At 56.0% G+C, this 13,709-nt stretch overlaps 1 protein-coding gene across 4 annotated transcripts in view; it reads right to left on the bottom strand.

Annotated features, from left to right (window-relative positions):
• Nucleotides 1-11,509, bottom strand: part of PFKFB4 (6-phosphofructo-2-kinase/fructose-2,6-biphosphatase 4) — a 41,450-nt gene extending 29,941 nt beyond the window's left edge. The window contains exons 1-3 of one of the 4 annotated variants that reach the window (XM_024982890.2): nucleotides 11,446-11,509; nucleotides 2,097-2,213; nucleotides 1,846-1,942 (exon numbers count right to left, since the gene is read on the bottom strand). In XM_024982890.2, the coding sequence (XP_024838658.1) occupies nucleotides 1,846-1,942; nucleotides 2,097-2,213; nucleotides 11,446-11,455 (224 nt within the window). In that variant the 5' untranslated portion in view covers nucleotides 11,456-11,509. Of the gene's footprint in view, nucleotides 1-1,845; nucleotides 1,943-2,096; nucleotides 2,214-7,611; nucleotides 7,720-11,391 lie in introns of those variants that run through there. The other 3 variants (XM_015459595.3, NM_001192835.1, XM_059879778.1) reach the window with 3 other exon arrangements.
• Between the last annotated feature and the right edge of the window lie 2,200 nt (nucleotides 11,510-13,709).

The raw sequence follows: 13,709 nt of genomic DNA, 5'->3' as shown, positions 1-13,709 counted from the left end.
CACTGTACCCAGCATCAGGTTCAGACCTCCACACCGTATACCTCCAGGAACCTCAACAATGTGTAAAACCTGTGTCTCTGGGAAATGTAGGCTTCTCTTCCTAGGTTTGCCATTTTTAAAAAGTCTGATCCTTCTGTTTTGCCAATTATCCGTGGGCCATCTGGGGCTGGTTAATGGGAAATGGGGCGCTGGTGCAGGGGCCAGTCCCAGGCTTTGGAAACACAAGGGAGAGTTCCTAGGAACAGCCAGAGGGTGTGCCTACAGAGAAGCACATGTGAACCTGCCCCCAGCTTCTACTGCTAGGACCTCTGTTCCCACTGGGTGATCTTGGACTAGTTCCCTAACCTCTTCTGAGTCTGGGTTTCGCCATGAGAATTAATCCCAATTCCTACCTTCAATAGGCAGTCTAAGCAGAAGGGCCAACAAGCTCTGGGAATGCACTAGCTTCCTTATTCTCCCCACAAACACTTTGGAGTCAGACAGTCCTGGCTTCAAATCAAACCCTGAATGATCCCAGACAATACCACCGCTTCTGACCTCAGCCTCAGCATCTGGGGAAGGGAGGCACCACAACCCACTGTAGGGAAGATCAAAGCAGCTAATGAGTGCCCACAGCTTGAGATGGGTATAGAATTTGCACTTGATGCAACCTTTGATCTACGAATTGGGAATTGGGAATGATGGACAGGACAGTTTATAGTGAAACAGGGGCTTAGACCTAATTCTGGGCTCTGTGAAGTTACTTGATATTTTGTATGAGACCCCCTGAGCCTCAATTTCCTCATCTGTAAAATGGGTGGGGGGTGGCAATGGGCATCACACACCCAGCACACCATAGGTTCAAGTATCAGTCCCCTCCCTTTTGTCATTATCACCAGAGAGCCCACCCTCGAGTTTTACTCCCAATTTGGCCCCAGAGGCCTGAGTGTCAGACTCCCCTTCCCTTGGTGCAGCAACGGCCCGCTCCATTGACCCAAGAGCAGAGAACCTGATTGGCCAAGCCCTGATGGGGAACTCCTGCCCCCTGGTGGCCAGAGAGGGAGCAGGCAAACCGCAGCAACAGCGGTGGCTTCTGGCCTAGCATTCCAGTAACCCACTAGAGCTGGGCCAGCCTCTGCTCAAAGCCCTCACACATTGGCTGGGCCCAGAGAAAGGGCAGGACGCTTCCTGACCCCTCAGCTGACACCCGCCGAGAAGGGCACAGCACGGCAACTCAGACCACAGCTGGTGCTCAGTTAATCTGCAGAAAGCACTCAGTTCACGGCTGAATGGAGGAGGGGAGTAGGTTTCATACACAACTTTGCATCCTGTCACCCAGCAACACTGAGACAGCTGCAAGGGAAAGCTGAGGCCTCCAGTCACATGCCAAGGAACATGTGGCAAACATCCTCCCTATATCAGCTTACCCTCAGGCTAGGGAGGAAAGGTCCTGGGTCTGAACTTTCTGTCTGTAAAAGAAGGCATCAGGCCTCCCCCACCTTGGAGGCCGGAATCTCTACTTCACTTCGAGCTCCCCTCCCTACCAGAGCCCACCCTCATTAGTATAGCCTCTATGCAGACCTGCCCTGGCTAAGCCTCTACTACCTCCCTGAAGCTCCCTCCCAGAGATAACAGAACAGGGCAGGGCAGGGCAGGGCAGGGCAGCCACCAGTAGCCCACAAAACCCTTTCCCTTTGTTCCCAATCCCATCATATCCCCACCCCCACCACAGCCTGAGATGCCAAGAAACCAGCTCTGTCACAGCCCACAGGGCAGGGCAAGGCCCAGGCTCAGAGAACAGCTTGGTCATCACTAGCAACTGGGCTCCAGGGCCTTCTCCATAAACACGCATAGACACACACTCACTTCCTGATTTTCAGGCCCTCTTCGTTGTCTGGAAGGAAGAACTCAAAAGATTTGTAGGTCTTGACCATGTCCCGGCGATACTGGCCCACGTTGAACTCTGGGGGAAAGGAGAGGCTCTGTTGTCACACAACAGCATCCCTTCCCAACACCCGACCTTCACCCACCCCTCTGGCCCCGTTGCAGTCCAGCCTTCTCACTCCTCCCCCACAGAGACCCCAAGCCCTGCTTGGGAAGCCGAGGCTGAATCTCACCCCGAGTGGGCACGCCAATCCAGTTCAGGTAGCGAGTCAGCTTCTTGGAGATGTAGGTCTTGCCCCTGGCAGGCAGCCCCACCATGACAATGAGCGTTGGACAGTTGGTCATGCAAACTGAAAGGCAAGGAACACGGTGTCCCACGAGGCCTGGACCCCTCCCAGGGCGCCCCTGCCTCTCTGCCCAGGGTTCCTCTGCTTCAGGGCACAGGACTGGCCTCCGATGTGTCTTTCCAGGCTCCTGGCAGCAGAGAGCTTCCCGCGGACCCCCAGACTCTGGGGTAGGGGGTGGGGTCTCTAACCAAGGCTGGCATGCACCATTCCCCGGGCCTTTCAGACGCCATGGGATCTCACCAGACCTTACCCTGCCTGCACCACCAGATACAAAGCTGGAGCTGCCACAGGCCTGGCGAAACACCACGGGGGAATTCCCCTAGCAGGCAGGACAGAGCCGATACCAGTCCGTCATCCAGGAACCCGCACTCCCACCCCAAGAGTCATTCAGCGTTCCTGCTCGCACACCATCACTGCTTCCGCATCCCGGGGTGGGTGGGCGGGGGGGGCGGCAGTGGATTTCTCATCTACAAAGCCCGGAAGCTGTTTCTGCAGTGCGTCCTTCCTTCAAGGCACCCACCCGGTGCGCTCTTTCCCTCAACCCAACCCAGTCTGCTCTCTACAACCCATCACTTGGCAGGGAAGCAGCCTTGCAGTGTCTGAGTCATCTGGGATCCCAAGGTCTGGCAGAGTTGGGTGCTCAAAACTTGTGGGCAGGGAGGGAGAGGGAGGCACCTCAAAATCCACTAGGGTGAGGGCCACAAGAGGCTGAGACCAGAGACACAGGCCAATACCCACAAGGGTGGTCCAGCTGAGAGCCACCCACCGCCATTCCACGTGCCACCAGGCCAGTGCACCAGAAAGGAGGTGCTGAGGCTGGAGGCAGGAAAGAGTCTGGACCCAGCCCCCCAAGCCCTGGCCACTACAACGGACACCAAGGTGGCAGAAGTGCCAACCTCGCGCAATCCAGCTCAGTTTTCAGCGTGGTCTTGCCTCCGGAAGCCTCCCTTTCATCGTCCTCAGGACCTAGGCCAGGTGAAACCACAGCAGACAGACACATGGACAGTTGTGGAGACCTGTCACTGCCCCTCCTTTGCCCACACACTCTGCAAGTGCTGGGCCCCACCCTTCAACTTGTCTCCCTCGCTGGAGCCAGAGTGCAGAGGCCCCATTGGTAGCCCTGCCTGGTGGTCAGAGTCAGGCAGGCCTGAGTTCTGACACTGTCAACTCTGAGCCTCTGAGTGTGCATGCATGTGTGCGTGCGTGCTTAGTCGCTCAGTTGTGTCAGACTTTTTGCGACCCCATGGACTGTAGCCCACCAGGCTCCTCTGTCCACGGGATTCTCCGGGCAAGAATACTGGAGTGGGTTGCCATGCCCTCCTCCAGGGGATCTTCCCAATCCAGGGATTGAATCCGTGTCTCTGATGTCTCCTGCATTAGCAGGTGAGTTCTTTAACACTAGCAGCACTTGGGAAGCCCAAGCCTCAGTATCGTCACCTGTAAAACAGGATGATAATCTCTCAGCAAGGTCTAGCATTCTCCCCATGTAAGAGCCAGAGCAGTTCCAGGAAACTGTGTCCTATGCCTGGCCTTGGCAGCCTGCCTGGCTAGGGAACAACATGCACCTCAAGACTGCCCTTGGGACTTGGGGTGAAGAGGCGTCTGTTTGTCCCCAGGCAGGCCCTGAAGAGAAGTAAAGAGCCCTGCTTGCCAGTGGGAAGCACTCAGCTGCTCCTACGCAATACCTTTGGGCAAATGGGACCCAAACTGAGTCCCAGGAGCGAGGGGGAGGGGACCCCACTGATGGTGAGCAAGAGTGAGGAAACTTGCAGAAAAACCTCAGCATTGGCTAAGGCGAGAGAAAAACAAGTTAGGCAAGGCCCTGCGTCCTGAGGGCCAGCCCAGTGCTGCTGGAGACTGGGCTGTTTGCACAATTCCTACCCGGCTGGCTCCCAAGCAACTGGAGGGCAGTACCGTCAGCTACTCACCGCGGGGTAAGGGGAAGCTGCACCACCCTGGTCCCTCTGATGACCAAGGAGCCAGGAGGCTGAGACAAGCATAGTGCTGGCCAGTGACTACCATTTGGTGGTGTCTCCATGGGGGCAGACTCAAGTCCCTGGAGGGGCTTCCAGAACTGAGTCCTGACCTGTATCTGCTCGCATTGCCTTGGGCTGGGCTGGGGAAGGGAGAGTTCTTTAAATAAAACAAAGCAAAGTGGCATCACGGCCCCATTCGGAGGGGACCGAAAGTCATCTGTCCTACCCCTTCCCATGGCTCGGTGAGGGGCCCTCCCATGACCTCAGGGCTGGGGTTCCGCATCCCCTCTTCACAGCTTCCATCTCCCCAGGGACGTCCCTGGCCTCCTCACACACGTTTGGCAACAGCGTTCCTCCCCATGTCCCCCGGCCACCTACACAGCCATGGTGGGCAGGCAGGAGAGCAGGTCAGGGCACAACACCAGAGCCATAAGCTACCTATCACCTCTGTTCCTCAAGATAAGATCCCAAGTAAATACTCAAAAAGAAAAAGCAGAGTACAAGTGTGTTCACAAGAGCCCTGCTTGCAACAGCAGAACAGCAGGGACGTCCAAGCAATGGAGAAATTGCAAACCGAGGCCCCCCACCCAGGGAACACACTTGAACCGCGGGTGGGCGGACCAGGAGAGCTGGTGCTTGCTGCTGGAGCTCAGCTCCAGGCCCTCAGGACCTCGATGTTGAGCAAGGAGACAGAACACAGGGCATGTGCGGAAGGAAATCTGAAAATACGCAGGTCAGCTTTTCTCACAAGTTCCTGTAAATTATCTGTAAACGTACTCAAGGCCACTAGCCCAAGGAGCCAGGAGGCTGAGACAAGCGTGGTGCTCCACAGTGACCACCATCTGCTGGTGTCTCCATGGGGGCAGCCTCAAGTCCCTGGAGGGGCTTCCAAAACTGAGTCATGACCTGTATCTGCTCCCACTGCCTTGAGCCGGGCTGGGGAGGGGAGAGTTCTTTAAAACCAAGCAAACTGGCATCACGGTCCTGTTCAGAGGGGACCGAAAGTCATCTGTCCTTCTGTCCAGGCACACATCAGTCGTTTCCTTACCCAGGAAGTCTTGCACACTTTTGGCTAAGAAAAGCTATCAAATACTGCCCTTTTTGCCGTGTTGCCCAAGGCCCATCTCCATGTCCTGCCCCACCTGCCTCCAGAGCTCCTCCAGGTCAATGAGCAGAAAGGGTACAGCTTTTAGGCCTTCTGTGCTTTGGATTTATGAAAAGGAGGCAGAACTGCTAGCAGAGAGTGGGAGGAGGCGGGGACATTCCCCCTGCCAACCAGCCTCTGGTGCCCTGAGGAGCTGGAGTAGACCCCAGGGACAACCCAGGGCACAGCACAGCCTAGTGATGGGTCCCCACATCTTCTTCTCTATAAAGCCCTGTGATGGAGTCAGCTTCCACCCACCCCGACCTCAGGTTCCCACCTGTCCTTGTGGTCCTCCAACCTAGTTAGAAGCCCACCAAGTAGAGGGTAAAATGCTTCATGAATGAGAGCTCGAGACCTAAGATGCTGTCTCCATTCATTCACCGCTTGCTCCCTCCTTGCTATGAACTCTGGGACCATAGCCTGGGGCCCAAACCCCCATACCACGTGCAAGTCTCGTCTTTGGCCTCTTGGGTGCCACCGCCTCCTCCAGGAAGGCCTCCTGTGCCGGGTCAGCTCACAGTCCCACCCACTGCAACACCCTGAGGCAGTGCCAGGTCACCAGCCCCTGTGCTCAGCCCAGAGCCACATTTCAGTTGCATACCCAGAGCTGGAGAAATACAGGTCTGCCCCAGGGGCCGTGAGACCGGGCAAGTTCCCTCCCATGGGGCCTCAGCTCCTTTGCCACCTGAAAGGGGGTTGGCACGGAGCTGTTCACTGATGCTTCATTCCCTGAGGGTGAGGAATGGAGAAGCAAAGAAAAAAGGGTGGTGACAAGATACTAAAGTAACTGCTAGCACTTATCAAGCACTTATCAAGAGGCTCACAGTGCAAGGCTGTTGACTGTCTCAGTCCCAGAGATAAGGAAGCTGAGACCTGCAGGGTCAGCTCCGTGCCCAAGGTCACCAGCTGAGCCACGACACAATCTGAGTGCTCTTGCCTCCAAAGTCCGCCTTCTCACTCCTTTCCCTTTATGTAACAGCAGAGGGCACCCACCAACTCAGGGCAACACAGCCCTAACACAGACTGATTTGAAGCACAAGAGAAAGGGGCCTTGGCCCTCCACACCTCCACAGAAGTCTGGAAGCAGGGTTGGCTAGGGTGAAGCCATGGTCCCTTAGGACTGAATAGTGACTGGAAAGCCACGGCCCCAGAGCTAAAGGCAGGATCACAGTTTCGGCACCCCACCAGGACCAACATCAAAATCAGAGCCAGGACCCACCAGGATGTCTGATCAAAGCCCCAGCCATGGCCACCCCTAACAGAACCAATAATGTACTAAGAGATATACACACTCCTCCTTCCAGGTGGTGTCACATCCTGGTCAAGGCCAAGGGCCCCAGGCCAGCCTGAAAGCAAAACAGACACCAAGCACTCTCTCTTCTCCTGTCATTCCCAAGCAGAGGTCAGGAGGCAGGCAGAGCCCAGCATGTAACACCATCTCCCTACCTCCATTTCCCAATAGGTATCAGGACCTAGACTAGATGTTCTCTGAGGACCCTGCCAACTTGCAAATTCATTACAATGTTTCAGCAACTCCTAAATCTTTGTTTTTCCTGGTAATAAAGAAAGAAGTTGCAGACTCATTTAAGGACAAGCAGGCAATCAATGAAATGGAATAAACACCTAAGACCCTGGGGAACGTGAGCCCCTTAACAATTCTATGATTTTCCAGCATATCTTCTAGATGTTTCCACCCTCCAGTTTTACCACTCACCCACAACCCCACCTGGACGCTTGCACACCCACAGACACAAAGACAGGCCCATATAACATAGTGGTCTCACTGTCTCTCTCCTGAACACATCTGCACTTTCCTGAAATTGCTCCAAAAACTCGTTTTCAGGCCCAGAGATGGGCTTTCCTCCCACCCTAGCGTCTTTGAAAGTTCTAGGCTCAGAGAGACCAAGAGATTCTCCGAGGGCCAACACAGCGGCAGATCCCAGTCTGACCATTCGGCCCACGCTCTCTGGCCAAGAGAGAGCAAGACCGAGCCTCCAAGTCCTCCCCCCCCGGCCTGAGACGTGGGGACAGAGTGGTGGGCCAAGGGTCCCGCGCCCTTCCCTAGGTGATGGCGGCCAGACGCAGTCCCGCTGAGTCGAGACGCCACACACCTGTACCCGCCTCCTGCTCTGCTACACCTGTCCGAGGCCTCACACCTGTTCCTGCTTCCCTGCCACCGGCCGCGGCAGCCTCACCTGTCTCCGGTTCGCATCTGTGCATGTGAGATCAATACCCATCCCCGTGCACTGCCTTCCCCCCTTCCCCGCGGACCCCGCCTCACCACCGCGCTGGCAGGCGTGCAGAGCGGGCCGTCCATTGCTGTACGGCATCCAGATTTTCTTCAGGGGGTTCTGGGTCAGTTCCCGTGGGGACGCCATCCTGGGGCTTGGATGAGTCCGACTGCGCTGCTGCCAACCCAGCAGCCTGGCCACCTCGGGCCACTCGAGGCCCCGCCCCTCAGCCCCGCCCCTCCCAGAGCCGCGTTGACGCCGGTCCCATTCCCCGCAGGCCCCGCCCCAGGTCGAGTAGGCTCCACCCCAACAGAGGTGCCTGGCGTCCGACCACGCATGCCCAGCTCGCCCGAGAGCCCGTTTGGGACTAAGCGGGCCCGCCCTACATGCCAGGATGGAGGACGCGCATGCCCAGCTCCCCACAGGTTCCGGGCTCAGATGGTACAGGCCCCGCCCTGGATGCCCGAGCCCCGCACACCCGACGCTGATCTGCATACGCCTCACACACCGTCACGCCCTGGGCTCCCCAGCGTGCCCCCAGGACACGCGGTTCCCGTTCTGCGTGACCTCAGGACCCTCAGAAGGGGTTTGCATGGGTTGGGGCAGGTCTCCGTGACCCCCAGAACTTGGTCAGGAACAACCTGAAGGCCCCTGCGTGACTGGTCACCTGCCCACTGGCACAGTTGTCAACTCTCCTGCTGGCCTTGCACCCCGACCCTCCGAGTCCCGGGACTCTCCACTGCACACAGGAACAACCTGCTCAATCACGTTGAAAAAGCCCATTTATCTCATGGACGGGGACACAGAACAAATCTCAAAACTGACCGTGTTTCCCTCTTTGCTTTAGCTGCTGGGGAGCTCGGGGTAAACCCCAGCCCACCTGGAGCAGGTGAGTAGGACCAAGCTCCCAGGGGACTCATCCAACTCTGACAATATCTTCCTTTTCCTTCCAGGACTTCATTTTTACCAACTAAATTTTACATCATTAAGTTTACACACTTGTTCTTTTTTTTTTTTTTACACACTTGTTCTTTTTTTTTTTTTTTTACACACTTGTTCTTTAATGAGCCTCTGCCTCTTCATCAGGAAAACAGAATATGTACTGTCATCAAGGACAAGATTCTGGTATGGATTAAATGTGTCCATGTCTGAGAAATCCGTTCTAAAGCTCAGTAATGCTATCATTTATTGTGTTATGCATCTCCCTCCTGTCTCTAAATATGCAGTGGAGGCAAGAGGCAGGGGAGAGACCCAGAGGTTCAGGAACACACCTGGCTCATTCTCTCCAGTCCTGAGTCCTCTGTCTCCTCAGCCCAGCCTCTTGAGCTTTGTACACTTTCTGCCAAGGCCTTAGCTGACACGGCTCCAGTCTGGGTCACACTGCCCTCTAGCGATGTCCTCCACTACATCCCCTGGTAGGACCACTGCATCCCCAAGGCCTCTCAACCGAACCTGTGCCCGGCTGGGACTCAGGGGCTGGGGCATGGGGCAAAGGCTCCACCCAGTGCGCCACAGGGGCAGCGTGGCTTCCTCTGCCCAACTTGCCACACTCCTGCCTTGAGTCAGTCCTCCAAGTCCCAGCCCAGCCCTTCAGAGCCTGGCAAGGACCTTTGAGATGACTGATGCAGATGTCTTGCTCATTTCACAGGGAGGGAAGGTTAAGGAGGTCCACGTGCTAGAAGCCCACACAGACCTTCCCTGGAAGCAGCTCAAGCTGCCTCCCCAGGGAAGTCCCTACCTCAGACCGACTCAACCACTTCCGCTCTTTTTCAGCCTCCCTCTTCAGTGTCCACCGGCCACCTCCCTCCCTGCCTCATGCCCAGCAGCTGGCACACCCACGGGCAGGTCCTGATGAGCAGCATGCCCCTGGTGACCTCCTACCCACTTCCTACTTCTCCAAAGCCACTCATGCTGTTCCTGACACAGCCCTCCTGTTTGTCTCCTGGCCACTACAAAGGCCATTCTGGGGCCACGCTAGCCTCAGAGACCTTGTCACCACACACCCACACCCTGTCCAACCCCCAGCACTCATTGCAGAGTCTCCCTCCTCTAACATCCACAGACATCCTGCACCTTCTCAGACCTGCCATTCTCCTCCCTGGCCCTCTTGGAGTGTTAGTCAAAGGTTGGGGATCAGGGACAGCCAGGGTCGGGCAGGAGGCCAGGACCAGGTCTGGGAAGCTAACTCCATGTCCAGAAGTCTGAGTCCAGCTTCCCAGGGAAGCAGTGACTCTGTACCTCCCACTCTTGCCCAAACAGTCTGACTCTGGGTTGACTCAGACACTCCCTCCCAAGTCCCCATACCCAGGGTGGGGCCACATGTCAACAGCAGGAGGAGCCTGGAGCCCCTCCCCACAGCCAGGGTCACCATCTGCTTTGAGGATATTCCCCATCTCCCCTGCTGTGGCTCCACCTCTCACATAGGAAACTGAGGAAGGGGAGAAGGGCCCAGAGTCACAGAGTTGCCTGCCCACCATGCAGGATGGACTCAGCTCAACTGCCAGCCCTCGCGAACCTCACCTCCCACACGCGGTGTACTATACCCACACATCCCACCTCCATACCTGCACTCTTGCACATTCCCTGCACTGAAATGCTCTACTGGCTTTCCGCTCCCTCAGCATCAGCAGGTGTCCAGTAGAATAACTGGCCCCTGTGGCTTGCCCTCCTTGGGGCCATTCCAGAGTGAGCCAGCTCTCCTGGCCCAGGGGTGGGAGGTGTGCTGGGATGTTGTGTATGAACACATCCTGCTCAGCCTCCCCCCTGCCCCGCCTGTGACCCTGCCTGGCTTGTGCCGGAGGGCTCCTGTGGTGTCCTGTGCACTGACCACTGGACCTCCTCCCAGTGTCCCAGGCTCCAAGCTGCAGGATGTCCTCAAACTCTTCCCAGTCCCCATATCCGCTGGGCAGTCCTGGCCCAACCACCATGCCACCCTTTGCAGCAGAAAGGCCAGGGACCTCAGCGCATCCCACACAGACCCACACACCAGTCCGCAAACGTATGGTGCGCACACAGTCACGCGTGCACACGCACTACCGAGCCCCGTGCCCAAGCCCGCGGCCTGCCTCCCACTTTATTCCCTCCTCCTCTCCTCTCTGTGACCACTGGGAGGTTGGGGAGTTCCCAGGAGTCCCAGTGGCTCTGGCCATTTCTAGCCAAGGATCATCCCGTGTCTCCCTGGGAGCCGAGCTCACACAAGGTGTGAGGTTCCAACTCGGGAGCGGAGAGCCATGTGACCGAGCAGCCCTGGTCTGCACTTGCTGATTCCCGCCTGGCACAGGGCACACAGTAGGTGCTCAGAGTGCCTCAGGACCAGCCAGGGCACACAGTCCGAGGTGCTCAGAGGTTCGTGATTGGGACAGAGCACACAGTAGGCGCTTAGAGCAGCTCAGGACCCACACAAGCCACACTGTAGTTGCCCTGGAAATGCTGGTTTAAGGGCTAAAGTCACATCGTATGAAAAGCTTCCCAAATGAGCCTCTGAACCTTCCCAAGCTGGTATGACCCCTGAGGGGGGACCTGGACAAGTATGACCCCTTGGAGGCCAGCAAAGGGCAGAGCGGGAGGCCCTGGGGCAGCTCCAGCGGGTTGTCCCTCCCCCTGGGCTGGAGGAAGCAGCTATTTATAGTTCCCCCCTTGGCCCAGGTCCCTCTCCCCGGTGAGGCGCCAGTGCCCACCCCCTCCCTGCCATTGACAGACCGATGCCCCCTCAAAGCACCCCTAATCCCGGAGAGACCCCCAAAGCTCTCACACCCCCGTCTAACACCACCTCTACTTCGCCCAGGTCTTTTCTCAGTCCGCCCACCCTCTCCACCCTGCCCGGCGCCTACCCCGTCTGCTGCTCCCTGACCCGGGTTCCGTCGGGGAGCTGCCTCCTTCCATACCTCTGTTCATCCTGCTCCCGAACTGGCCCGGGCCGCCGCCCCCTGTGGCCGGGATTGGGGCGGCCACGCCCTCTAGGCTCCGGAGAGCACCGCCCCCCCATGGCTCCGCCTCTCCGCCCCGCCTTGGGCCCGCCCCCCAGGGCTGCTGACAACTGTGAGATCTTGGTCAGTGCCACCCCCCACCCCCGCCCCCGGCACCCCCGGCGGCCACACTTCCGACAGTGCTAACTTTCTCTCCAGCAAGGACCCAGTGTCTGCCCTCGTCTCCAGCCCGAGTTGTCTACACTACCCACAGTTCCTGCCCCATCTGCTGGCAAGCCTGGCCACACACTCCAGAAGGCTGAGTCTCATCTCCAAACCCGCCATGGAGATGGGGTTGGGAGATTAGGCCAAACCTGCAGCCTTCCACACCGAGGACAGGTCAGTGAAATCGGGGCGGGAGAAGGGGGTTAGAGGAGCGGCTCTGACTCCGCCCTCCTGTGTGTCACTGCCTGAGGGCACATGACTGTGTGATTCTTGTCTAGCCCATTCTCCAGTCACTATGTTTATTAAGGGATTTCTTTGCGGGCGGGAACCTTCATGTAGGTTATTACATCACTCAGTGCTCACAAGAAACGTAGTGGCATCACTCGGCTTTACAGAGGAGAAAAAAGAAAACAGAGGCTTGGAAAACTGAGGCTCAGGACTGTTCAATGAAGGAGGGGCCAGAGCCCCTGTCAGCCTGCGCTCCCTTCTCCCCTGAGCCATGTGTGTGCAAGGGCAGAGCCAGGGGTGTGGGTAAGACAGCACCTGGGTGTGTGCTGAGCATGCTTCATGCAGATCTGGGGGACAGGCTCCCATTCTTCTCAGCCCCCTCACAGGCCCACACCTTGTTCACACGCACAAACAGCTGTCAGATACACAGAGATGCAGCCACCCATGCGTATAAACTCCTGAAAGATGATGCTGTGAAAGTGCTGCACTCAATATGCCAGCAAATTTGGAAAACTCAGCAGTGGCCACAGGACTGGAAAAGGTCAGTTTTCATTCCAATCCCAAAGAAAGGCAATGCCAAAGAATGCTCAAACTACCTCACAGTTGCACTCATCTCACACGCTAGTAAAGTAATGCTCAAAATTCTCCCAGCCAGGCTTCAGCAATATGTGAACCGTGAACTTCCTGATGTTCAAGCTGGTTTTAGAAAAGGCAGAGGAACCAGAGATCAAATTGCCAACATCTGCTGGATCACGGAAAAAGCAAGAGAGTTCCAGAAAAACATCTATTTCTGCTTTATTGACTCTGCCAAAGCCTTTGACTGTGTGGATCACAATAAACTGTGGAAAATTCTTCAAGAGATGGGAATACCAGACCACCTGACCTGCCTCTTGAGAAATTTGTATGTAGGTCAGGAAGCAACAGCTAGAACTGGACATGGAACAACAGACTGGTTCCAAATAGGAAAAGGAGTACGTCAAGGCTGTATATTGTCACCCTGCTTATTTAACTTATATGCAGAGTACATCATGAGAAATGCTGGACTGGAAGAAACACAAGCTAGAATCAAGATTGCCGGGAGAAATATCAATAACCTCAGATATACAGATGACACCACCCTTATGGCAGAAAGTGAAGAGGAACTAAAAAGCCTTTTGATGAAAGTGAAAGTGGAGAGTGAAAAAGTTGGCTTAAAGCTCAACATTGAGAAAACGAAGATCATGGCATCCGGTCCCATCACTTCATGGGAAGTAGATGGGGAAACAGTGGAAACAGTGTCCGACTTTATTTTTTTGGGCTCCAAAATAACTGCGGATGGTGACTGTAGCCATGAAATTAAAAGACACTTACTCCTTGGAAGGAAAGTTATGACCAACCTAGATAGCATATTCAAAAGCAGGGACATTACTTTGCCAACAAAGGTCCGTCTAGTCAAGGCTATGGTTTTTCCTGTGGTCATGTATGGATGAGAGAGTTGGACTGTGAAGAAGGCTGAGCGCCGAAGAATTGATGCTTTTGAACTGTGGTGTTGGAGAAGACTCTTGAGAGTCCCTTGGACTGCAAGGAGATCCAACCAGTCCATTCTGAAGGAGATCAGCCCTGGGATTTCTTTGGAAGGAATGATGCTAAAGCTGAAACTCCAGTACTTTGACCACCTCACACGAAGAGTTGACTCATTGGAAAAGACTCTGATGCTGGGAGGGATTGGGGGCAGGAGGAGAAGGGGACGACAGAGGATGAGATGGCTGGATGGCATCACTGACTCGATGGACATGAGTCTGAGTGAACTC

Source organism: Bos taurus, chromosome 22 (genome assembly GCF_002263795.3).
Source record: "Bos taurus isolate L1 Dominette 01449 registration number 42190680 breed Hereford chromosome 22, ARS-UCD2.0, whole genome shotgun sequence".
NCBI classification, from domain to species: Eukaryota; Metazoa; Chordata; class Mammalia; order Artiodactyla; family Bovidae; genus Bos; species Bos taurus.
The sequence above is the reverse complement of the archived record's forward strand: the minus strand, read 5'-3'. Positions and strand labels throughout refer to the sequence as shown.